We start from the raw sequence: 27,425 nt of genomic DNA on the forward strand, positions 1-27,425 counted from the left end.
ATAACCCCATTAGCAGACCAATTTAGAGTTAAAATTATTACATCCACAAGTGTGCATATTGTGGAAATACTGAAAATGGGTCAGTGCTTCCCAAACTTTTTCCCAGTGTGACCCCATTTTAATGCCTCAGACTGAAAACTTGGGGGCATATGGGAGTTGTTGAATGAGGGAGGCTTCAACTGTTGAGCAGGGGGTTGGGGGGAACAGGAGTTGAGTGCAGAGGAGTTTAAGAGGCAAGGTTTCTCAAATATAAATGAACACCTACTTATTTGCAGACATTTTTTGCAGCAGCAATCCAGCCTCATAGAGCAACTATTAGGCCACATGAGGATTTAAAGGGGTCTCGCAGCTGTCAGAAATCAGTCCGAGCTCCACATCAGCCATTGCTGCCTCAGAGCTCAAAATCTCACCTCACAACACCACTGGAGGTTGTAACCCACAGTTTGGAAAGCTCTAAGATAGACACTGTATTCTCTCTGTTTCTTTCCACAATGCTGCCTGACCTGAGTATTTCTAGAGTTTTTTTGTTTTTATTTCCAATTTCCAGCATCCACACTATGTTGCTTTGTGTTACTGATGAAAGATCATCTCGACATGAAACATTAACTCTGTTTCTCCCCACAGATGTTGCCTGACCTGCTGAATATTTCCAGCATGTTTTATTTTTCTAACTGTATTAATAGGACAGGCATTAATTGGGCAAGAGGAGTTGTAAAATTCACTTTACCTAAAATTAAGGGGTCATTGTGATTTTAAAAAGTATAAAATATGGATTGCTGGTTTACTGGGCAATTGATTGAGGATCTGGATTAACTAATAGACATAGCATATTATAAAACTACTAAATTGTTTGATGTATATAAAATACAGTATTAAGTGAAGAGAATCATTAAATAGATGATGGTACAATGGCAAATAGAGCTAGTGGGCTTTATAGAGGGATAGAAATAGAAACAGATGTAAACTTGAGCTGGATAAATGCAGATAAATAAATATGCATATATGATAAAAGATATAGTTAATTAGAGACAGGTGAATAAGAGAAGCAGCCCAGAGATCTATGGATATAAAATATAGAGATACAGACAGTGGATGATAAAAGCTAAGAGATGGACAATTAGACAAATTGATAGATAAGTAAACATGATACCAGAAACTGATCAATAAATACCTTTATGTAGCATGTTTCATGACACCAGAACAACCCAAATTGCTTAACAACAAATGAAGTACTGTTAAGGTGTAGTCACCTTTGTAATGTAGAAAGCATAGCAGTCAATTTGCACACAGTAAACTCCCACAAACAGCAAAGTAATAGTGGCCAAATGATCTGTTTTTATAATGCTTCTTGAGGGATAAATATTGACCAGGACACCTGGTATTACTCCCCTCTTCTTCTTCTTCAATATAGTTCCCTAAGGTCTTTCATGTTGGCCTGAACAGGGGCAGACAGCAGCTTTAGATTAACAGCTCAATCAAAAGAGGGCATCTCAGAAAGGGTTACACTCCTTCAGTACTACACTGAAGAATCAACGTAGTTTTTGTGTTTGGGTCTCTGAAGTGGAACTTGAATCCACCACATTCTAGCTCAGAGATGAAAGTTCTGCTCATTTAGCCACAACTGACATCTACAAATGTACAGCTATGTGGATATACAGCTAAGTGTGCAGTTTGTAAGATATGTATAATTCATAGATATGCAAAAATAAACACTTACAGTTAGACTCCACAGTAATCATTAAGAAGTGTTCATATTTTAATACTGATTAGCAAGAAAATTAAGAGCCAAATACCCCCGGTGAAAATACGCTTGATAATCCCTGTTGTGTTGACATTTTGAATGTTCCTGGTCTGCAGCGTTTCCCATTGAAGAAACCTTTTCTGTCTCCTGGAGAAGCCACTGCTCCAACTGCCCCGAGACTCCCTGCTTCCTCTGGTGAGCTGGACCGTGTGCATAGGTTCGCATACATATACACTGCACACAGGAATCAAGCGGGGGGCACATGGTTCTGATTGTCTGACAAATCCTCCAAACATTACATCGAGAATTAACGTCTAGTTGATTATACACATTAGGAAAATCATAGGTTACTTAACATGTTAATGGCAGGAGCTTCAAAATACAACAGTGAAAAGTCATTGAACAAAAAATCAAATCTTGCAACGTTGAAAAGAGTCCCCCTGTAATACTAAAACTCACGAACAAAACGATGTCCAGACTGGTTAAACTCAAATTCTCCCATGTCAACAATTTCCAGTTGTGTGACTGATTATTGACAAAGATCTTGTGAGCGACCTTATGATAAACTCCGCCCTGCTGAAAATCCCCCTCCCTCATCCCGCCCACTTTTAATTTTTAAAAGTTTTCTTTACAAAATGGGGCAGCCGCTTTAAACGTTGAATGAAAGGAAATACTAGAGCCGCCGTGTTTGTGTTGGGGAAGACTATGAAGGCAGGGAGTTAGGCTTTGGGAAATATCTACCCAGCGAGATCAGAAAGCCAATGTCTTTTCTCCTTTCAACATTCCAACACATTCTGAATAGTGGACTAGTCGAAGAAAGGAAATTCTTTGGGATATTTTATGGAATTCCCACGAGGCCAAAGTTCTGTGTGGAACAACTTTACAGCGGATTCGGCCACATTGTTTGGGGGTGCCCGATCTTAGAGTAACACGTATTAAAGCAGTGTCCCTCCCAAGCAATCCCTACCGGGTTTGATTTCAAGGCCCTCAGCTTTATTTCAGTTCTCATCCTAACTTCACTCGATTTAATAAGAACTCATATCCCTGGCCCACAACTGACGCTCCACTGAATCTGGTTTGTTATGACTTCTCGGTCCCTCAGCCTCATTACTGGCAGCCAATCAATCTCTCACCACTGGCATTTGATTCTTTGAGAATCCCCTAAAAACACTTGTTGCTCATTACTTTTCACTTTCAAAACCGCGTGGAAGAGGGAGTGCGTGGAGCAGAGAAATCATCATTTCTGCTCAATGGCCCGTTGCTGAGCAGTAAATTACCTTCGGTTCTATTCTCACCTTTCCCACCTCCCATTCGGTCCTCCTATGAAGTGCTTTGAGAGGATTTCTTGCAGGAGAGGCATTGTTTAAATCCAAACACTTGTGGACTGGCGACTGGCGGCCTAGGGCATGCTTTTTATGTTTTGGTGTATTCTAGTCATTCTATTCGGACTGTTTTCACAAACTTCAAATAATAGCAGATGCTGCTTTAACAACTCCTAAATTTTGTGCTGCTCTGTACCTGGATGTCTAACTTTGTATTTTCTAGACACTGGACAAATCTCTGTAGAAATCACCCTTCAGTAAATTATGTGAGGAACGTTTATAACAGCTAACCTTGGCTTCCTTTCCTGGCGGTGACTGAGGGATTTGAGGTGGACGGTAAATATGACTGGGGAGAGGGATGGGGAAGGATTGGTGGTCTGGTCCTTTTTGTACAGTAATCTTGATGACTTTCACAGCTGAAATTTAAAAACTCAGCCTTCAAACAACAAACACAGCTAACAAGCAATTTCAATCCAGAATATCAATTTTATGTAGACAGTCCTCCTTATTTGAGCAACACAGACATAAATGCCCACTGTCCCTTTTTTGTCCGACTGGATTGTATATACCGAATTATTGTAACAAAAATGTACAACAAATTAATTTTGAAAAAGACCCGTTTGGCACCAACTATATTTTCGTAATAATTTATTGATGCATTTCTAGTCAGATATAAACCCACGTCTTTGAGTGCTTGTTACTTTATTGTACACAAAAGAATCATTTCTCCTTTAAGAATAGCTAAAGGCTGTTACAAACGTAGACAGAACAGGAAATCAGATTTGCCTTAATTCGAAAAATAGTTTGGTCAACAAAAAAAAAAGCCTTATCAAGCTTGCCTCTATAGAAAAAAATGCATTACTAACAATAACCTTGTCATGGGATACAAAATGTAAAATCTGTATAGAAACAATACAATATAACTTTAATACAACACTCAGTTGGAGACCCAATAAAAGCCCCTTTAAAACGTACGCACAAAAAAAAATCTTGTAATTGGCCTAGCCAAAGTTTGAAAATTGTGGTCCCAGTATCTTAAATCCAGGATGGAAAAGGTTTTGACAAAACTGGAATATATACTTACTCTTATCTTTATTTTTTTTTAAATCCACAGGGATGAAACGCTTCAGCAATTCTGGCTCTATACAGGTCAAGTATTTGTGCGTGTCCATGTTTTTATTCGCCTGTTGTATTGGGATTTGGTTGCTGTTGTAGGTTGTGTTCTTGTCCCTTCCTTGAGCCCTTTTGCTGATGCTGTCTGGATGCAGGGAATGGACGGACAGGCCTCTGGTTGCTGTAGTCCATGAAGGGCGCTCAATTTACGGTGGGCACCTGATTTCTTTGTAAGCTGTATTCTTTGGCCTTGAGACGAAGGTTTGCAATACTGTTGGCCATATTCATTCCTTGAGTTGGGTTGGTGGTAGCACAAGAGGAGGAGTAAGTGGCCATGGCACTGCGGTACAAACACACAGAGCAGTAACTAGCAAACATATCTATGTTCTTTGATACGATTTTAATGTACAAAATTTAGAACGTGTTTATATATAAATAGCAAACTCAACAGGTTTTTCATATTACAAGGGGAAATTATGAATTGCGTGTAGTAATATCAGCAGCCTGTCTGAGCAAAGTTTTATACTTGAGAACGTGTTGTGTTCACGAGGAAACACTTACTGACAAAATAAATGCTATATCTATCTTGTAACATACATTACCCCTTCACAATAGAACATATTTTAATACTCTCCACTGTCAATAATGATTTGTTGGTCTGAAACATTTCACACGATAAACGATCCTCAATGTTGGAAGGTAATACAATGTCCCCTTTAAGCTACAGTAATAATCAACTAACTATCTGAAACTAGCTGTTTTTGGAATGTGAATTCTTTAGAACAGGCTCTCTGGCATTCGCACTGTTTTGAATTCGCCTCTACTGGTATCAGGACTGGAGAGTGAAAAGGAGGCGGAAGCTGGGAATGCAACTGTAGCTAGCGACCCATTAAAAATTTCCGCCGCTTAATTGAATCACAATCGGATGCGAAAGGAGTTTCAGAGAGTGAAGTTTACAGTATACCGGCAACATAATGTGGAGAGGAACGGGAAAGAGATCGTGGAACTAAGGGAGCAGCAAAGAGATGCGGGCCAAAGGGACGCAAACATGATCCTGAGTTAGTTTTCCATGTATTTAATGGATTCTTAATCTGAATGAAAAACAGGCTGAGGTTACACCCCACAATCATATCTAATTTACTGGCTCCTTCAGATATTAAAATCTTAAACAGCTTCCCTCCGTGGAATTGCAGGAATGAAATCTCCAGACGGGAGCATTTTTTGAGCTTCGAGTGCGATCTGATCAATGGCTAAATTGTCATTTGTTAGTCCAAATTTCCGCACATTTTCTCAGATTTTCCCCTATTTAACCAGGTTCATGGCGACTTATTGACAATATAGCATTTACATGTGAAATATTTCACTACATAATTTTTAAAAATACCCCTTCCAAGTTCAGAATTTTATGAAGAGAATAGCAGAAACTAAAAAAGCTTTGGACTTCAGAAAGACATTTTCCAACTATTACTTTTATACAGGGGTGGTCAGATTGTTTCAAGTTTTCTTTACTTTACAACCCAAAATTCAGTTTTCTTTCATCGTTTAATTTTTACTAATAGGGAAATTCCACTACAAACTCCTACACTTGTCTCATGGCAATATATATTCCTGAGTGGCATGTAGCCCTTTCACTAATTTAAAACACTGTGAATCCCTGGCTCTTTAATACACTATTTTGCTCACCTACATAAGACCTCTCTGCACTTCAAGCGGGTTTCAAGATGTTAATGACCCAAAAGACAGTATAAATATGTAAGGATTATTACTTGTCACACAAATGTAAGGGTGCTGTCTGCCCTAATCAAGCAAGCTTTCATGAAAAAGCACAATCTCAAAACTGTGAAATTATACAGTTCCCTACGAAAACTTTTAGATTATTTTATGAAATGAATTGATACTTCTTCGGAACTTCAGAGCAGGTCTGAAGAAGAGTCATATTGGACTCGACATGTTAACTCTGTTTCTCTCCACAGATGCTGCCAGACCTGGTGAGTTCTCCAGAACTTTGTTTTTATTTCAGATCTCTAGCATCTACAGTATTTTGCTTTTATTTTTGATTCTTTTATTTATTTATTTTATAAAACCAACAGCCCTCACTAATTTCTGCACTGCTACAGGAATGGACTAAGTAAATTTTCATTGCTCCAACTCTCTAATATATCTTGGTGCTCATTCTACTTTTAATGTATTTCATTTGATAACACATTGTGAGCATTTTTCCTGTAACTACTGACTTGACACTGGCATTTGCTTTAGCGTGATGTTAGCTGGTATTACTGAATAATATGTCTCCACCTTTCCTGTACGCAGAGCCTTGCGCATGTGCTGACATCACATTGCAGAACAGTGTAACCTTCACCACCGTCTGGCTGCTAATTAAAATTGACCTGTTACCTTGTAACTAGCATTAGAATTATAGTGGACCATGTGGATCTTTTTAAATGCTATTATTACTGCTTAAAAATATGGCTTTTCATTGGCTGCAGCCTTCAGTCAGGCCTATGTGAAGTGCAAGCAATGCAAATCAAAGCCAATACCATGTATAAATAGTTCTGGGTGAATGGAACATAACCCAAGACAAAAACAATTGCTTGTGTAAGAGGAAACCTCTTTCTCATTGCCCACTGTTTGTGCCTATAGGGAGATGTCACCTACCCTCTCAAACTTAAGTTATCAAAAAATTACAAGTCAATTATATTATAAAGAAATTGTGTTGAAGAAATGGGGAAAAACCCATGCATCAATGCTGAAACTGAATATAACTAACTCTGAAGAGGGCATAGTTCAACATAACCAATCAATAGAAACTAGAAACTTGATATAACAACTCACAAGCACAATTTCAAACTCTCACTACAGTACAATATTTTACTTATTTATGCATTGCTTCTAAACCACAGCATCCTACTACTTTCCTAAATGCAGCGTTCTTATCTTTGTACTTAGTCCTTCCCTATTTTTCACTTGAAACTTTACATTTGAATCCACACGCTTCCATGATCTCCAACACAATTCATAAACCATACAAATAAAATGTTGATTGACAGGCTGTCAGGATGACTAACACTGTTCTAAATGGCACACAAATAGCTGTAGATTTGAATATTCATAGGATTTTAATAGCTTTGGTGTGATATTTGAGCCTTAGATGATCTTCTGACCACAAATTCACACCATCACTAAGACAGCCTATTTCCACCTCCATAATTACTCCCAACTTCACCCTGTCTCAGCTCATTTGCTGCTCAAACTCTCATTTATTCCTTTGCTATCTCCAGAATTGATTATTCCAAAGCAGCCCTGGCTGGCCTTCCACATTCTGTCCTCCATAAATTTGAGGTCATCCAAAACTCTGCCTACTGTTTCTAAACCCACACCAAGTCCTGTTCATCTAACATCCCTGTGCTCGCTGACCTACATTGACTCCCGGTCAAGCAACCTCTTAATTTTAAAAATAATGTTATTTTCAAATCCATCCATGGCATTACCCCTCCAAATCTCAACAATCCCCTCCTGCCCCACAACCCTCCAAGATTTCAGTGCGTATCTAATTCTGGCTTCTTGAGCACCCCCAACTTTAATCATCAGTCACTTAAGCCCTAAGCTCTAGAATTCTCTTCCTACACCTCTCCACCTCTTGGCCTCACTTTCCTCCTTTAAGACATTCTTTTGACCAAGATTTTGGTCATCTGACCTAATATCTTCTTATGTGGCTCAATTCTGTGTTATATTTTATAATGCTCCTGCTAAGCATTTTGTGATGTTTATTATGTTAAAAATGCTATAAAAATATAAGTTGCTATTAGTTAGTTAAAATAATCATGAATAAATATCATCTGAATGTAGGTTTAAACTCATTATGGAAATGAGGCCTTAATAAAACAAGTTAAATTGATAGCATTTGTTTTATTTTCCCAGTTGAAAGCCTCTTGTAGCTATTATAAATAAAATAACAATGATAAATATGATAAATATCACGTAGCTGGCAATGATACTTTGTGTCTTTTCTTGTGATAACATATCTGTGTTCTCAATAGTTACTTCCCTTTCGGTTGAATAAATACTTCTGCTTTATTTTCTTAGATAACTGTGAGAAGTAACAAACATCTCCACATAGAGAGGAGAAAAATAAAGATTCATTTTGAGTGTAATCTAATATGTGTGAGAGAGAGAGTGAGAGAGAGAAAAAAAGGAAACTCAAGGGCAAACAGATACTTAGCAAATGGGTCAATCCCTGATGTCACATGCTCTCTGACAAATCTGAACCACAGCTCTCATAAAGTAAGTGATGTACATTGTCTGAGTGTTACTGACCAGTGCTCTTTATATCTAGGCATATGGGTACATTGTATATTAATGTGATTGATACATACCCATTGTGTACAGAGGAATTGTGGATGGGACTTATGGAGTCCAATAGGATGTACGGCCAAAGAGACTAGCAGTAGGGTATGGCTGATCCTCAAGTGTATAGAGTCTGTTTAGAAAGGTTGTGCACAGAAAATGTGGAAATTACCCTTGATGTACTGGTTATTGATAAGGTTCTATTGACATCAGATTATTGACACAGCAATCATTCCAAATGAATAACTTCAATTTCAAGGAATAAATACATTTCAGGTTGTGTTGCATATAGTCAGCATTGAAACCAAGAGAGTGTATGTGTGTGTGTGTGTGTGTGTGTGTGTGTGTGTGTGTGTGTGTGTGTGTGTGTGTGTGTGTGTGTGTTTCCACTGTAGTATGGATGCTGTGATAACCCTGCCTCCAATGCATTATTTTTCCCTCTGGCTAGAAAACAGGAGAAGAAATGTAAAGCCTGCATGTGGGAATTACTTATACAGTCTATACAGGTGGGACAAGGGGCTTATTGTCACTAAAATCATGATATCCTGCTCAAGGCAATTCCTCACAGCAATGGCAGTGCAAATGGCAATAGTAAAAAAAACAATAGTCATGTTATTACTTTTCAGGTTATTCCACATGACACACAGTCTGTGCATATATTACATATACACATATTAACAAGTGTGCTGAGACAGGTATGATGTATGTGATTAAAACATATTCTGTACTAAGTAGTCATTTACATCTTCAGGACTCTTTTGATGGCTTTGTGGGTAAAAGCAATGACAGTTGTAACACTAAGTAATAAAATTAAGAGTGTCCATCCCTGGACTGTGCTCAATCAACTGGTAGTGGGACATCAATTGCAATGCTACAAATGGCCTTGGCAACTCTAGTTTCGTGAAGGGGAAAGCCACTAGTGTTCCACACACTAATCACTATTGCTACATAAATGTAAGTTGCTGCTGTTGTGGTTGTTACTGATATCTGCTACGTATTGTACAGGTTTGAGGGTCAAGTGAGGACAAGATCTAGCTTGGCTGTGTTGCCTTCTGCAGTCAAATGTTATGCCCAACGTTCACTGCATAGGTTCATACATGAATAACAGTCACTTGGGTGAAATATTGGAGGGTGGCTCAAATTGGTGGGACTGTTTAAGGAAAGGACCAGAGCAAACCAATGGAAAAAGAGAGAGAAAACAAACCAGGGATAAAATAAAATGTATTAATTCAGACAACATGCCTTGTCAGAGCTTAGGAATAACAATTTGTGCTCATGATTTTTCTCATGTTAACTGCAATATTTAATCACACCATATAGAAGGGGCTAAAAAGAATCTAAATATTTTGTTTACAAGAAGAGAGAAGAAATGGCAGTCTACTGCCTCATACACCTGAAGCTGCTGGCTGGTGATATGTGGTTTAGGAATAGATTTCCAGCATGTCTTCTTGGTTGTCAGAGATCATGGTTCATGGGGCCCATGTGAGAAAATAAATCATAAAAGAAACAACATAAACTACAAAAAAAAAGTCATGGGGAAAATTGGCTGCAGGACAGATAGTCAGTTGTGGAGTAAATGAATGATAATACAAACTCATTTGCTTTTATGTTGCACTTAGTAGAGTGCAAGGACTATCAGCTACTGCCACCCATGTCTCACACAGGGAGCGGTGACTTCTTGGATTGGCTAATGTGAGCCATAAGGAAGATCCATTTTTATTGGGTTTGGCCTTAGAAAATCTGATACATTTACTCTGGGACTGCCACCAGTTGCATCAGGAGTTAGTGGAATCTTACACTTCACTAAGTGTTCCATAAAAGCAAGTCCTTGATTAAATCACTGTGGTGTGAAATTTCTTCTCTCCATCCCAGTTCATAGTCACTGGCCCTAATGGTAAAATTATCAATGGTAGGAATTTTGCCAGAAATGTGATTAGTAAGGTGATTCTCACTGGTAGAAATAACCACTGAGTTATTTTCAAGTAATGGGTTGATTAGTGAATAATTTTACATGGAAAATAATCATGGATAGGCAGGGCATATGGATTAATGTCATACAGACAAGATTATTAGCTAATACTTGGAAATTGAGTCTGGAACTATGACCCCTTCCCACTAGTTAGAAGATAGATTATTAGGAGTTTGTGTTAATGATGTTAAAGCACAAAGAAAGTGGTCAAAGCCTCACATTCCAAGACATCATCAAAGTTGAAATGATCAAGAGAGAAAATGGAATAAATCCAGAAATACTAATTAGGTAATGTTGAGCATGAAAGCATGTTGATTGTTGGAAGAAAAAACTGAGGAAGATAAGAATTCCCACCTCTTAATTTCTTGGTGTACATTAGCTGAGTACTTAGGACAGATAGGATACACACACATGGACTAAATGGATTATATGTATATATAAAGGGATAAGTACTGATTATTTCAAAATATGAAGTATAACAATGAGATCCCATTCCACAGGCTAGACAACATGTGTTCAGGATAGAGATGTGGGACCTTGGCCTGACCTGGAAGCTTATATATTAAATATTAATGGACTAGAATGTAAACAATATGCATACAAAAGGCTGATAAATGATTATCTAAAGTTAGTTTTATCAGATTCCACCTCTTTGCTTTGTCTTGATACATTAATAGTGTTACATAAATGCAAGTTGTTGTTCTAGTAGTAATGTGGATCTAACATTTTCTTCATTAATCCTGTGGTCTAGGAACTGTCTCTGAAACCTATGAATCCCTTATTAAAATAACATTTGCATTGATTGTCTTCTATATCACGGAATGGTGGGAAGCTATTTTATCTTCAAATTCCCCATGGGCTAAGTTAACAAGTAAAGCCACAATATTGGATTGACCAATTATTACCCAAAGGGAGGGAGGCTACCCACAAACCATGCTTCTCCATCATCCAGTTACTGGTTCCAAACCTGTGTCAGGGGTGTGGATGATGTTGACTGCTTGAACTCAAACAGATACTGAAAATGTCAATGGACAATTCAAATATAGGGAGAACGGGGAATAAAATTAAGATACACCATCTCTCAATTAAAGTAAATTACATAGTCATTAAGTAGGGATTTTTCTTTGACAATGCTGTTCACATTATTAACCTCCTAAATCTTAATAATATTTCCAAGTGAGTTTGATAATTAGAATCACTGGTTTTCACAAAAAGCAGCAGATATTAGACCAAATCAATTTGAATGTGATTACTAAGTAAATTGTATTATTAGATTCATGTTTACTGCAGGGTATTTATGTAGGTCAATTCTCTGCTTTACAGCTTGGCTAGACAGTAAGTGGTGTAATATTATCTTCTCTATATACTGAAGTACTGCCTGGATTAATGTTAGTATTGCGGCTTTCTGTCAGTGATGATTTCTGTTTAATTCACTTGTTGTAAAGTGGGAGAAAATATTTAAATGTACAAATAGCAAGACCTGTTTTCTTTGTGCATTGTACTTTATTATATAAGTCAAGCATCTTTTCTAATTGAGTTTTGGAGATGGTGCATTATTTTCACAAACTGTACAATAGGTCAATAATAGTTTCAACTTCTGACCTGGGTTCAAGCTAAATTACCTTTCCCTTGCTCATTTCACCTTAGTTGCTTGTCGACTAAGCTGTCAGTTTTTATGCACATCAGTGTAGAATTAAATTAAAAATGTTTTCTCTACTGTATTTACAACATTGCACTGTACACTAAGAATGATATATATATTGTAGTAATGCCCCTTTCAAAATTCAGTTCTAAATTGTCACAAATATGAATACTGTAAGGGAGATCTATTCACTTGGCCCTTGTGCTTCCTAACTGGTCAGAGGCGACTTGGGCAGATGTTTTGTATAGTGCTGTTCTCATGATAACATGACATTCTATTTCAGTAAAATAAGTGATAGAAATGTTGTAGCTGTAACAAGCTCCCTATACTGATGAAATCACTATACCATAGTTTGATGATGTCCTATCAGATACCTCTAAGAAAAGATGTCTGCACCCATGCTGCCCCTCTCTAACTGTTTTAAAATACATAAACCGTATCAAAGAACAGGAAAGTGAGAGATTACATTTCAAATATAAATTTTAGAATTAATTGACACTTCCCTTTTAAAAACAATACTTATCCTAAATCTTCATTAACCTTAAAATGTTGAATAGTGACAGCAGGGTAAAGGTCACAAAGTTTTAAATTCAATCAAAGTATCTTCACTATGAACAAAGCAAGATACTAAAAGGGTTGGATACAATTTAACAATTGAATATGATCCAGCTCTAAATTGCAACACTCCACAACAATACGTCCATTGCCTTCTATTTACATCCAGCATATTTGAATCCATAGAACTTTGACTGCTGTGAGGAATGCAGTTGGGAAGGATCTCTTTACTGAATCCACTAATTAACAAAAGGCAAACTCTTTTAACAAGTAGCAGCTGGTCCCTGGCTAACATGAGATGAACCATCAAAAAGTTAACCACCTAATTACAGAATCTAATTACAACTGAAAAGACCTCTAGGAATTGGGATGTGTAATTAATAGCCAATAATGATTGTTTTAAACTCAGTCTCTTGGACTCTATAAATAATAAAGGTAAAAATTTAATGTATCCACACAACTGCCCCAGTGTATTTACAATTATTTAACATGGTATGTGTAGTGTAGTGTAGTAAGTAATTGGAAGCTATGGAGAAGCATGGGGAAACTGTTCTGAGGTGTGGAATTCCTTTCAATTTTGCCTCAGAAAGAGCTTTAATGGCTCAGACAACATTGTTCGACACAGACAAAAAGAAAAACTTGCATTTATATAACACTTTTCACAACCACTAGTAATCTCAAAGTACCTTCCTACAACACAACATTGGCTGTAAACACAGCAAACTCCCATACACAACTTTCAGATAATTGCCAGAGAGTCTGTTTTTGTGCTGTTGATTGAGGGATAAATTTTGGCCAGGATACCTGGGATAACTCCTCTGCTCCTCTTCAAAATAGTGCCATGGGATCTTTTTCATCCACCTGAGAGGGTAGCTGGGGCCTCTCACCCGAAAGATCGCACCTCCAACAATGCATCCCTCCCTCAGTAGCATACTGGAGTGTCAGCCATGATTTTTGTGCTCAAGTCCTGGAGCGGATGTTCCACATAGAACCTTGTGACTCAGAGAGGAGTCCGCCAACTGAGGGACAGCTGGCACACAAAAAATGTTCAGGGTGATTTTTTTTTGATTTTGTAGAATTAAACATGACTTTGGGGGAACATTTATGGTAGTCTAAGCTTTGACTCTTAAACAGAGAGCATTGGTATTAGGATCACTTAAATTCCATGATACCCAAATCTTCATATTGGAGCTGACTTTGTGTTAATTCAAAATATATTTTCCAAATGAATGTTCAATGTCCCCAACAGAACACTTTCAGTACACCACTGATCTCACACTAGTCCATTGTAAACAACATATGGTATGCACAGAAAATGCAGTAAAACTAAGTATTAAATAATAAATATTGGAGATGAGTTTATGGCTGTAACTTGAATTTAAAATTCCAGTGACATCTATAAACTCTAAATACATTTGAAACCTTATAATGTTTTTTTTTTTACATCATCCATACTGGCCTTTCAATCTATTGAATAATGGTTAGAATTGGAATACTATCAGTGGATGCTCATTCCGTGCCATGCTCATATGGGAGCTCACTCCGGGCATAATTCAGATATTGGTTGTTACAATGAACAGTGCAATTCCTCAAATCCCCACTTACTTGAGTTTCCAAAACTCTGAAGCCATAATATTAATTTACTTTTCTGCCATTATAAATTGTCATTTTGCCACTGATGTCTTGCTACTAATAAGCTTGGCTACAGCCTGTCTAACTACCTACTGTGAGTACTGATCATCTGAAGTAAATAAATCGCTTTAAATAACTGGCTGCCTACCGACAAGTTCAGACAGACAAAAAACATATGTGGCACAGGTGCAGTTCTTCGTCATCTTAGATTTGTTTAAACACTCCAGTTTTGAGGCCCTGAGAGTTGCATGTGGGGATAGGACATTGAATTATAGGGGAAGTGATTGTGTTGGGTTTGAGCCTATTTGGGGCTGCTGACTCGAGTTTTCCGCTAAATTTCCTCTACAGCGTCAACAGGTGAAAGCTTAAATGTGCAGAACTGCTCTTAACCTAGATGGCAATGCCAAATCAAACCAAGGCTACTGAAATCACAGCCATTGTTTTGAGAACCAACACATTGTACAGCTAACTTCCAGCATGTGAGTTCTGGGTTATCATCTTACTTTGGGATTCCAATGATAGTAATAAAAAAATGATGCTTTACTCTCCTTATATCAACAGGATCTCAATTACATTTCCTCCAGGTAATGACGCCCCCTCCTTTTCCACTATATAATGATCATTTGCCTTTAAACAACACCTTTCACGTTCTGGAGACGTCCCAAAAAGGTTCACAGCCAATGAACTATACTTGAAATGCAGTCACTGTCATAATGTCAGTAAATGTGATTATTTAATTATGCCCCTCACATATTTATTATTCAGTATCTATCTCATTTTTTCATAAGTTGTTGAATTTAAATATGTTTACAAATTACATTTATACCAAGGATTAACCAAAGGGATATGTCAGGACAAATGATATCTTCACGTTGCAAATTAATTCTGGTTGTGTGAGCTGAAGTAGATTTGCTCGGTACCATGTATAATCGCGTGCGGTTAGAAATGATGTTACCTATAAGAGTCATGTTGGGACAGTTAATTTTGAGCCTTGGGAGACTGCATTCAGGAGGGACTTGTGTCTATATTATGGAAATTCTGCAGGCATTTCGGTTAGAGATGACAATTATATTACCAATAAGAGATTACCCATATGGAGATGTCGTTCCCCAGGACAGGTAATCCTGGGCTCTGGGCGCTGGACGCGGGGCCATGGGCTGTTCCACCGCCTCCCCACTGTATGATTTGAGAATAGAGGCATTTTTACTGGCCAGCAGGGCTCTCTCGTTCCGTCGGAATTTTGCTCTTCTGTTTTGAAACCAAACCTAAGAGAGAAGTGAGAATAAAATAATAAATGCAGAACATTTAACCTTGCGCCTATGCTCTGTAATTCCTAGCTGACACGCTGGTTCACTTTCTTAACAAGCCCAAGGTAACTCATTCATTTGGTTAGATACTGGGATATTTGCAGAGTTTAAACAAAATCTCCGTGCTGGGATAATATTCTGTTCAGGGCCTTCATTCCATCAGGAGAAATGACACCACTCAAACTCCAAAAGGATTCCTAAATTGGACGCAAAATATTAATTTATCAAAAAAACTCAGCCTTTTGAATTGTTATCTGATTTGTATGGATGGATTCAACGTGAGAGCGACTCTCCCAGAAGAAGGCGCATTGCTGTTCCACCACCCACAAGCTCCAAGCTATCAATGTTGGTCCGATGCTTACTACATAGAAAGAACCCACGAATTGAATTATATATTTAATAGAAATGAAACAACCTCCTGATTTTACTGATTGTTATTAAAATTACGAACAATTTGCTTTTCTGGATATAGCAGTTTCTAAATGTGCAGATTACAGTGGATTGGGTTCCTCAAATCGATTAATTTAAATTCGAACACACGTGTTTAACTGGCTCAACAGTTCAGCACTTAATGTATTGCTTAAAACGTTCATTTGGAAGATTTACAATCTAACAGAGTTCCCAGATAGTCTGCAGTTCAACCGGGTTGGTCCCCTTATTGATCTCCGTATTGGTCTATTTCACTGTCGGTTCCTTACCTGGCAGTGATCAACTACCTGCTGAGAAAGGCACCAATGTAAACATCTCCTTCACAATTAGGGACAGAGTCAAAGGGGGCGTGGGCGGGGGTGGGGGTGGGGGGGGGGTGGGGCGGTGGGGGGGAGTGGGGTGAGGGTCATTTACATTGTGTGGGAAGATGGATGTCATGTTTGTGTTGAATTGAAAGTCCCGCTTTATAAACGTCTGAGCGACAATATCTTGGATTTTTAAAAGAATACGTGTGCCAATCTCTCGTACAAATTGCGATTCTAATCATGAACCCAGATCTGTGGAAAGTATTGGTTTGGATTACTGAGGGCGAAAAGATGTTGCAGAACTAGTTACCTACAACTCGTTTTTTTATGGGCAGTGCAATGCTCAGTAATATTCCCCTCTAAACAATCCAAAAGCAATCTCAATAAATGGCCGACAAAATCCATTTTCTCTAACTCTGTTAAAACCATTCTGACACGTTAAAAACTGGCAGACACTCCGGGCTTGATAAGTAGATTTATTTTCAATTAAAACTTATGTTTCCATATGTGGAGTTAGTTGTATATATAAAATTATAGTTTATTTTCATTTTTTCGTCATTTTCTGATCCTTGTAAATAAACAATTCAATCAGTACCTTGTCAACTACTCGACTGGGCACGCAATTGGAATGCTCAGTATTTTGGGATCACTTCGGAGACCAGTCCTGATAAGGTCTTACTGGGTTTGCCAAACCAAACTCAATGTTTATGAACAAACAATGTCATGTATTACAGATTTTTAGAACTAATAGGTCAACGCAGAAAGTTGGAGAGGAGTCGGTCTAACTTGAAGGATTTTGCTGACCTATGCAAGTATCCATAGCTATCTATGTAAAACCTAACCATATTGACGCATGGTTTCTTTGTAGCTTTCCTGATACTTAGTCATAATTATTTTAAAAAAGGGAGGCAATAATTTTACTACATGGAATAATGTTTAAGGGACATCTAACTGGAAATTGAGAGGCTACCATACGAACTCGGTCATGTTGCGGAGAGGTTGTCTAGAGCCACAGTAATGTACTGAAGTGTTTCATCTGTGCTATGGAGGTGACGGTGAGCAGTGGGTGGTGCATGGAGGGGTGTTCTTACTTTCGGCTGAGTCTGAAGGTATAGAGATATAGTATGTGAACACGGTGTCAGGCAACATTCTACTAAAGGTTCTGACGAAAGATCAGCGACCTCAAACGTTAACTCTTCCCCTCTCTGCATATGCTGCCTGATCTGCTGAGTATTTCCAGCAAATTCTGTTTCTATTTCAGATCCTCATTAGGCTCAATGTAATCTACCAAAGGAATATGGCTAGCCTTCCTCACACCAGATGAGAGTATCAGTACTCCAAGACTTCCATTCCTGCCTAAAGCCTGCTGATATGGTATTTTTTGCAAAGCACCAATTTGCGGAGTGTTTCTTTTTATGAGGCCGGTTTCCCTTCCAAAGAACACGGCATATTTGACCATCGATCTGCAATGGCCATTGAGAAGAACATAGCGGTGGTAATTGGGCAATATTGATGGAAGTTGTAGTGTCTTCCTTGTTTTTGACTCTTGTATTCGTCATGTGGCTTGGAGATCTGCTTCTCAATCTGAAGATACCTATCGTTTCAGTTACGTTTCAACCTACAGCTTTCTTACATTTAGATCTATGATAGTCTGAGAACTGCCTCCAGTGCAGTTGGAAAATTAATATTTAACTGCAGTTCTCTTTGACCGTTAGCAAATAGTTACACACTCCACTTACGTTGCATTGTCTGCTCTGTTAATGTATGTGTGCTGTCTTTGTACTGTGTACATTATACCTGAGCATGTTACATGTTTTGCCCATATGCTGCACACATTCTGTATATGTGTGCTGTGTATACGGGTCATGTGCTACATATATTCCACTCACAATGAAAATCGGTACAAGGATTTTTTTCAACAGTACACACGTTTCAAGTTTCGATTGTAACTGGATAGTAGAATAATGTACAGTTTGGAATTCACCCTTTGCTGCTCGCTTATATTGCAAATTGGCGACCTTTGTTTCATTAGTATTCCGCAAAATGACGATCTTCTCGAATCGGTATGGTCGAAACTTCATTCCCCACCCCTCCCCAAGTCTACAGCTGCGAAATCCTGACTACATTATTGCGTGGCACGAGAGTGCTACCTCGGCCCTCGGCTACATTAAAAGGAAACGTGACCTGAATGAAAAGTTACTTAAGTTTAAAAGAGGACAATGCATCACTAATAATCCTTTAAAGATTATATTGGCCAGTCAAACGGAAAAGGGCAAATAAAACAGACACTGCAGGGTCCAAATGGATTAATTTGAACCCCCTATGATAAAGCCTTTACAACTTTTTTGAAGCAACAATTTTATATCTAAATTGACTGGCGGTTTTCTCGCTCATGAATCCCGGTTGATGATATCTTCGTTTTAAACAGAATACTAAAGCAGAAAACGTGCATCAATTGCAGGGTTTAATAAACCAGAGCTCGGACCCACAGAAACAAAATATTGTTTTCTCAGCCGGAAAAATACTGGCCAATATTGTGCAACCGGGTTCAGACAGCAGGGGGTAGTCTGCCCTGAAATTAATAATATATCCGTGTTTCAAGTTTCCTCTAAACTCAACGTTTACTTTGGGATTGAATGCAGTGTCTGATCAGCAAGATCAATGAATGTCCGGTTCCAATCTCACTAGTGCTGAATCCCACTCCCTGTACGCTAACATTCTCCAGAAGTTAAGGGCTCGACGACAAGACCTACCACTTATAATGTTTGGGCTTTGATTTCAAAAAGCGGTAAAGACAGTGCCGGCTCGATATGAGTAGGGAATTCGAGATTAACCATGGCAAGGAAATTCTTGCAATTCTGAATGCCAACATTTATTGTTTCTTATGCACTTTAAATTAAAAATGTAAACAATCGTGCACATTACATATTAAGGGTATGTTCCCATCTGACCTGATTTTACGGCTGGGATCCGCAGTTGGAGGAAATCAACACCCCCAAAATACAGTTAGTTCATCCTAAAAGTGAATTGCTTCAATTGTTTTCATATTAGCGAAGTGATTTGTTATTTTCTACAATAAATAATAACGCAGCCGGTACTGGCTTTGGTCTTTTTTAAAAAATCACTTCATCTTACATTATTTACTTAATTGAAAGTAAAGAGTTGGGCAAAGTTATTTGGTGATCAGCTGCTATTTGCACAGGGAAAACACTCAGAGCAACAGAACCTGCAATGAAAGAGTATTTCGTCTATGGTCAGTGAACAGTGAATCTTCTGTGAAAACAGCTCTTTACCTCATTACCCATTTGCCCCAATCAATTATATCAAATGGCGAGGTTTACAAATTAACTATAACAGATAATTGTAACTCTAATGCAAATATTAGACAGAATAAAAAGGTACCTGGACCCTAGCTTCGGTGAGGTTGACTCTTCTGGCCAGATCCTCACGTACGAAGGCGTCCGGATAGTGCGTCCTCTCGAAGACTCTCTCCAGGGCCTGCAGCTGGCTGCTGTTGAAGGTGGTCCTGTTCCTCCTTTGCTTCCGCTTCTTCTTCTGCTCTGTGTTTATTTTATCACCTACACTCAATAAAAAGAATTACACGCACCGTTTAATCAGTTAGCCCTCAGAAAATTAAAAGAGACAAAAGTTCCATTCGAAGTACAGAGACCTTAAGAACTTGCCATTTGAACACCGCCGCAATTGGATTTGCCAAACTACATCTCACTTACCCGGACAAGAGTATGCCTTTTAAGGTAAATTACTCATTGAGTGAAACAAAGACCCCTCTGTGACTGCCCTTAATTTAAAATGGAATGAAAGATAAAATAAAACGCAGGTCCCCCTGTACTGCAAATAAATCGCATTTCGACTTTCACACTTGGAATTGGGACTTGACATTGAAAAGCTTTCAATGAGGAGCAAATGTCCAGATGAAACTGCCATGTCTTTCCTAACAATCATTTATTAAACGAAGCATGCATATTGTAGTTATCCTTGAAAGTTTTTAGCATTCTTGGGATATGAGGCGACTTCAGCTTATCAGATGAACCTTTCCTGTTGCTTTTCGAACCCTCTTGGAACAGTATTAGTTTATAAATCACAACTCGGTCATAAAATAGAGCCTTCATTCTCCATGTTTTTCCAACCTTATTACTTTCCCGAATGCCTGGGGCTGCATCTTTCCATTAAGAGAATACCCCGTTTGTTTTATCTGTAATTCCCAATTCCAAAACGATGCCTTTGCTCTGATTGATGAGAAGATTAAACCATACTGAGCATCAATATTGTCGCAAGTTTTACAGGTTCCCTGAGCTATAACTGGAACTGAAACCACGACAGGGAACTTCCTAGCACAGGAAACTTGCGTGGGGATTAGAGAAATATTTAGTTAATATATTTTCTTTGTCCATTAAATGGCTGTTCGTTCAGTGACTACGCTGTAATGAAATGGCTACCTCTCCACCACTGAAAAATCAAGGTTCGTGGCAAAGCCACAGAACAATTCCAGATTTATCGATGATTTACCTGTGGCCTTACGCTGTATACGAAACAAACAACCTCGTTAAATGATGAATATGAGTTACATAATGTATAAATTAGCTGTATCTCACAATAGATCTGTACTCCACATTGTATTAAGAAATTGCCAACTATACATGATGGATGTTTGGCATGTAGTAAGGAGTAACTCTATTGTGTGGATTTTAAAGATAAAATAATTTTCTAATAGTAGATGTGGTAGATATTGATTTTAAGAATATAGTTAGCTTGCCTGATGGGCGTGTGCTACACCTTATTTGAAGAAATGGACTGTTGATGATGCTATCTGAAGGACTATTTGGTTGGATGCGCAGTGTATTTAGGCCGTGTTAAGATAGTTGATCTCTGTTGTGGTCTTCACTGTGAATTCCTCCTCCTCCCCAGTTTAGAATCTGTTTTACAATGCTGTTACATTATTGCAAGTTAAAGGTTTCTTTATCTTGTGCACGAAGCTTTCAATTCTCTTCATGCTAATATGTGTTTTGCGATTTCCTTGGCGGCTACATTAGGGCAACAGTTCATAGACGGATTGATTCAGCACGAAAGTGGTTCCGATCGAGCCTCCAGCAATTCCCAATCTCCGTATAAATCCACTGGAGACCTACCAACCTTTACCAAAATGATTCTTTTTGTCAAACATATTAAATAATTATTTACAGCTGTAACCAATAATTAAAGGTTGTGAGTCAGGTTAATAAATAACATCTTTACCTGATATAAACAAATTACAAACGCTCTGTTTCTGCAATCACAAATCGGAATGTTTGCTTTCTAATCTATATTTAAAAAATCCAGGCTGCGAGGACGTTACATAGCGGTGCTGCTGTTAGTAGGAGTGTCACTCAAACATATTCGCGCGTGCTGAATCATTAATACAATGTCAATTCTTCTAATCTATAGATAACTTTGAGCAACCTACACTCTGGGATTGTTCAATGCGTATTATACAAATAAAAATCCTCACGTCTTCGCCAGTAGAAAATTGCAAAGCAATCGACGTTTCCAATGCGTATAGAACTGGTGTCAGATTGCTTCATTTCTATTCAGTCTTTATTCTACACTTACGGACCAGTCTCCGACTGCCAGCTTTTGGTGCCCTATGTGATCAGATGTGTGAAATGTGTACATAGAATAGATCATCACTCGGCTTTATGCGAAAAAGAATGAAAATCTCCCTGGAGTATGTTGTGTCGGGAGTGAAACCGGCTGATGGGACAAAGGGGGGCGAAATCGAGGATAATTATTCTATCACAATTTCCGGAGGCTTTGGTTTTAAGGTGATGGTTAATGTTATCAAATATAGTTTCACACTGGAGGCCAGCGGCTAATTCTGGGCCTTTAAGCTTGAATACTTTATTGGGAAGGACGGGCCTTCATCTGAAAACAAATTTTAACTTGATAGCCCAGACTCCCTTCCTCTCTTGCAATAGCCCCCTGGGTTAATAACTGGCACTACGAAACTCATTATTGATACAAAATGCCCTTAACTATCAAAATGTTTCATAATTGGGTAGTTAAAATTCAGTGGGGAACTATAAACTATAAAATGTTTGCAGTCATTTCCCGGGGCCTTCTTCAGAATGTCAGGCTAGTTCTGTTGCTCGGGGCAGATTCTCAGACCAGAGGATCAAGGCAGATCTCCGGTCAGGGGCACATTGCCGGCGCCGATCCACATCTGCTGTGCTGTCAGAGAGATGTAAAGGGGGTGGGGGCCGATGAATTTAGGCTGAACTCGCTCCCTAAGCCGTATCTAATGGTCAGTGGAGGTCTCTGGAGGGAAAGAGAGAGAGAGCGCGAGGCACGCTCTGAACACCTCACATCAATCAGGCACAGCATCAAACCCACTCTGATCCATGGGCAGTCGGGAAACTTCTAACAATCTTTATCTTAACAGCATCAGGATGAAAGAAACTGAGAATTTTACACGCTTTCCCATTATCTTTTATTAGCAAACTGGTGCCAGCACAGGAAGAGAACCCAATTAAAGTTTTTTTAGTCCTTTTTAAGTTTTTGTAACTTTATAAAATGTTGAAATGAAATAAACTGATCATGGTTAAATTATGACTGAATTGATATTATTTTCCCATGTGTTTACAAAAGCCTGTGTGCATATAATGTGGGATACATACTTCAAATAATTGTCTGTGTCCACACACACCCTATTTAGACGCCTCTCTCTTAGACGACATTGATTCTCTGCGACTATTAGGCTATCCTTATAAGAAGTTCAAATTTTACTGGAGTTGATAATTATTTTACTTCCATAAGTGATAAAATCAGTTATTTTGTGCGCGGGGAACGCTTGTGTTTTGGCCGGCGTGTTGCCGTGGATAATGAGAAGTAAATGTTTCCTTAGCTTTACATGCTAGGCATGATTCATTGAAAACAAAGATGTCGTCTTTTATCGCTGATGCATGACAAATCAATTTATCAAACTAATCAGATTAGCTGTCATTACCAGTGTTGTTGTCTGTGGGGACACTTAAAGCGCTTTTGTCAAATTCAATCCGTCCACTTGTAATGCCTACACATGTTCTGAGAGAGTGAACTATCAAGTGCAATGTGTTCCTCCTAATGGAGGCGATACATTGTTGAATAGCGAAACGATGTACTCCTGCGCTCGCTCAATTAGCTTGGAATTTATAACTCTCCTTGATTTTTCAAAGCAATTGCGTTTAATGTTCCTATCCATATGTGCATGTACTTGAAATGGTTTCCATTGAAGTAATGTGAACCCTGGGATTATGATAGTCTACCTCTCTATAGCCTCTCCAGCATTCACATTGCACTATAATGTCCCACATTACTGTCAGAAAATACTCGTCCCCCCGACACTGACGGCTGGTATGTTTCTCGTTAATTTATGTCTCCTTTACATTTTTCTACATACCTGCGCTTGTTGATTTCCTTATGAAACACTATTTAGTTAGAACTCACAGCGTGCAGGGCGAGCGGTACTCGATCTCGATGCCAATGAACATTCTCCACCACATCTCCGATGTGAACTTTTGCGTGAAGCCAAATTGTATGGGAAAGTTTTTTAATTAAAAAAGAAGCGAAATTTGGGGAGTCCTGCTATTAAAGGTATTGTCAACTTTTTAATTGATTGTTTTACGTTTCTTTTCCCCAACCTCAGCTGCCTCCTAACAGGCGCCTCGGACTCTGCCAAGCGATATCTCCACACTTCGATAATAACAAACGGCTCCATGACATTTACACGTACGTGTTAATGCGATGATCCCTCTTTGCGCCACAGTGATAATCCCGTTAGTAACCCCGTGTCCCCTATTGTATTTCTGTTTTTTTGTTCACACTTACTTTCTTGTTGGGGAGTGTCACTGCCGCTGGTCACCGCCGGGGACTCGAGCAGTTTCCTGCCTGTCTCACTCACACTTTCGTCGGCCTGCTGAAGGTTCATCTCCCCCACTTCTTCCAGATCCAGCAGGTGACTCACCGTGAAATTCTTTTTGGACTGTAAATTGTCCATGTTGGCCGTGATAGTGTTCTCCAAGCGACTGGGCACAGAGGAAGTCTGTCTGTCCATTACATGGGGATAACTCGAGCTCATGGCTTAGATCTTTCTTTTTTAATGCGAATATATGCGAATTCTAGCAACCCTCCGAGCCGCGGCGCCCTTCGTCTCCAGTTTAGGCAAATGTTGTCAGAAAATAGATCTCCACACACTTGGACCGCACGCCGGGAAACTCAAAACGTTTTTAAACAATTAAAAAAATGAGTAAACTTTCCTTAAAGTGGATAGCTGTTCCGACGCCCATGCAACAGCAGCACATAGCCAACTTCAGAGGAACTTGAAGAGAAGTTGTCCTTCCTTCTCCTTGACTCACATAGGTGACATCAGTTTAGAAAGAATGATGTTTTGCAGATGTATGAGTGAGGTTTCTCAACTTACTCTAGTTTAAAAAGGAGACACACACAGGAGGGAAAAAAAAACGTTTTTTGCTGGAAGACTCGAGGCGGGAGGAACTCTGAAGTGTGCAGTACTTCTCCTCCTTGCAGAAAAAAGGCCTTTCTGGCACTTCAAAAGCCAGCAGAGTGCCGTCCAGGGATTGTTTTGCGCCGAATAAATTAAAATTGGCGACCCCAGGGAGACGAGATTCTGCTAATACAAGCCTGTAATTACGTGGCAAAGCCCCTGTGTTCTGTGCCTCTGACGTTCTACAGACCCCTCTCCATCACAGCGCTCCCACCACTTTGATTAGAGCGGGCAAAAGAAACCTTTGCTCTCTTGTAATCTGCTCTCGGATCCCTTTGTATTTCGTAATAAGACGTAATTATCATCTGAAAAATATATAAAAACGAGAAACTGACAGCCAGAAAAATACATCAAAGAGTCAGCTTGTTTATCTATCCCGTCAAGTCAGCCAGACTTGTTTTGCATTGCGGTTAAAGAACTAATTTGCATGTTTTATACCAATCGCTGGGCACTTTTCCCCTCCCCCCAACAAAAAAATCCGCTTTCCCTTAGCCATAAATAGTTCCTTGCTTCAGGCAAAAGAAAATATTACAGGGCCATGTACTCACCTACACAAGCCGCGCCAAATCAACATGAAGTGGCGAGTAAAACGCTAATCCGATGGCCCTAACTTTCATTTCGGAATTGTTTGAAGATTTTAAAAACCGTACCCGTTGAGTTTGAACGTGTACGAGGCTCCGACGTCTCTAGGTATTGGCGGGGCGCAGCGGATTCGAGCGATATACTGGAGCCTGTCTGTATGCAAGCAGCCTGGCGAGCTTTTTCCCTGCTTTTGTTTCACTTTTATAACTGGACGTACAGAACGCAGCAGCGATCAGAGAGACACGAATAAGAAGGGGGAGGGGGAAAACACCGAAGCTTTCAGGGAAAGGCACTTATTTTTTGGTTGACAATTTCTTTCCATAACTCGCTTGTGTTTTTAAAAGCATTGCAAAAAAACCCCACAATTTTCAAGGTTCAGTTGGAGTCCACCTCTTTGTCATTTTATTAAAATTTGACTAAATATATGATAGCACTGGGGCTGAAGTCATTATTTTTTTCAATGCCCTGCACTCATTACAAAGCTTGCGTGAGGCTTCAGAAACAGCACTCAACAGGAGTGAAGGGAGCCCATGTGTGGAAATGGCAGGAGTCTGGACTCCTAGCTGCAATAGACATCCCATTACTTGCAGCGGCCTGATATGGGAAAAGAACACTTGATGCCATCAAAGAGATCCATATTGAAACCAGATGTGAGCCTCTCGGTTCTTTCCATGCATTTAATTAAGGCAACTGAGACGGAGTAGACGTTTTTTTTCATCATTAGTTTCCCTCCAGACCCTTTCCCCAGATTTGGGCGGCCAGTTCGGTGCCAGTGCAATATGTCTGTCTTTTTCATCTACAAATATCATTGAATTGAGACTTCTATCAACATCTGTTCGGAGAAAGCTTTAAACCCCCTCCCCCTCCTCCCTTTCCTCCTCTCCCCATTATTTGTTAAAGTCGAACTCATAGACGCGGAAGGAAACGTCAAATGAACTCGCCAGGAAGTTTATTAACCTGATATTGTACGGTTTCTAATTGCTCCTCCAACGGGCGCGCGTGTTTATTTTTCAAATCGCGTTAAAATCTTTATTTTGAAGAAACTTGCCAGATGTCATAAAGCCCTGTTAGGCTGGCGTGGGCGCCTTGGTGGGACCGGTTAAGGCACCACAGAAGTGTCCCAAATATTTACCCTCCCAATTAACACCGGCCCCCCCCCAAAAAAAACACCCACATCTGGGTCCATGAAATTCAACAGATTTAGAATAAATTTTATTTTTTGAATGAACTTCTAATTAAAATAAGCAAGGTTGCATTGGCAAGGATGCTTCACAGGCAATAGTGACCTCTCCGACTATTAACCAGAAGAATAATTCTAAAAGAGGGATGTTTAAAATGCATTTGTTGAACCACTGACGGCATTTATCTGAGTACAGTTTAATGCATTCCGCCCAATAAGATCAGTGTCAAAAGACGTTTTTCATTAAAGCACCAACCTCAAGTCCCCCTACCCTTTTTACGCGTTGTTAAAGGAACGATGAAAGCGCACATGTTGTTAACTAGTCCGAACAATCCAAGTTATTGGCTCGAATTTCTACTGGTTATGCCACTGTTGACAGTTTTTTTCCATTTTCATTTTTAAAAAAATGCTTCTAATTATGGCAAGGGAAAGTTAAGTATCCCGCAGATGCTGGAAATCTGAAACAAAAACATCAACCATGTTTATCTTTCAAATTAATTGTCAAGGATCTATTGCGGTCATATAATATCTTTGTGTGATTGATTGTTCAGTTTGTTTCTTGGGTTAAAATCTTCAGATGGCTGTAAATTAAGCGATGAAACAACACCGTCCAATTCCAGAATCACTTTATGTGGGGTATAGTGACATTTCTCTGGGCTGGGGTGTTCCAAAAAGACATTTTCACTGTTAGAATACGAAGGGGTTCGTCCAGACCCTCTCCTTAAAAAAACAGAAAACCACATAATGAGGAATGGACATATTTGCTGA

At 39.1% G+C, this 27,425-nt stretch overlaps 1 protein-coding gene across 5 annotated transcripts; it reads right to left on the reverse strand.

The window, feature by feature from the left end:
• Nucleotides 1-4,227: 4,227 nt before the first annotated feature.
• Nucleotides 4,228-26,026, reverse strand: prrx1b (paired related homeobox 1b). Of its 5 annotated transcripts, none has more exons than XM_041208970.1 (6): nucleotides 25,444-26,026; nucleotides 24,220-25,200; nucleotides 19,762-19,937; nucleotides 15,408-15,583; nucleotides 8,550-8,653; nucleotides 4,228-4,516 (listed from the first exon to the last, which is right to left on the reverse strand). In XM_041208970.1, the coding sequence occupies exons 2-5, from the start codon at nucleotides 24,467-24,469 to the stop codon at nucleotides 8,581-8,583; spliced, it is 675 nt and encodes a 224-aa protein (XP_041064904.1). In that variant the 5' UTR covers nucleotides 24,470-25,200; nucleotides 25,444-26,026; the 3' UTR covers nucleotides 4,228-4,516; nucleotides 8,550-8,580. The 5 variants fall into 5 exon arrangements, 4 of the variants coding, with proteins under 4 accessions (XP_041064904.1, XP_041064903.1, XP_041064906.1 ...); XM_041208971.1 differs by having other exon boundaries at nucleotides 4,388-4,466; XR_005945567.1 differs by having other exon boundaries at nucleotides 4,495-4,516; nucleotides 15,394-15,583.
• Between the last annotated feature and the right edge of the window lie 1,399 nt (nucleotides 26,027-27,425).

This window comes from Carcharodon carcharias, chromosome 16 (genome assembly GCF_017639515.1).
Source record: "Carcharodon carcharias isolate sCarCar2 chromosome 16, sCarCar2.pri, whole genome shotgun sequence".
NCBI classification, from domain to species: domain Eukaryota; kingdom Metazoa; phylum Chordata; class Chondrichthyes; order Lamniformes; family Lamnidae; genus Carcharodon; species Carcharodon carcharias.

Excerpts from the sequence above, each read along its gene's own strand:
- prrx1b (XM_041208969.1), bottom strand. The coding sequence starts at position 24,469 with ATGAGCTCGAGTTATCCCCATGTAATGGACAGACAGACTTCCTCTGTG. Across the intron at positions 15,584-19,761 it reads TCACCGAAGCTAGGGTCCAG|GTTTGGTTTCAAAACAGAAG; the intron begins GTACCTTTTTAT and ends CTTCTCTCTTAG. Across the intron at positions 4,517-15,407 it reads GGAACGACATCTCCATATGG|TGCCATGGCCACTTACTCCT; the intron begins GTAATCTCTTAT and ends TTTGTACCGCAG.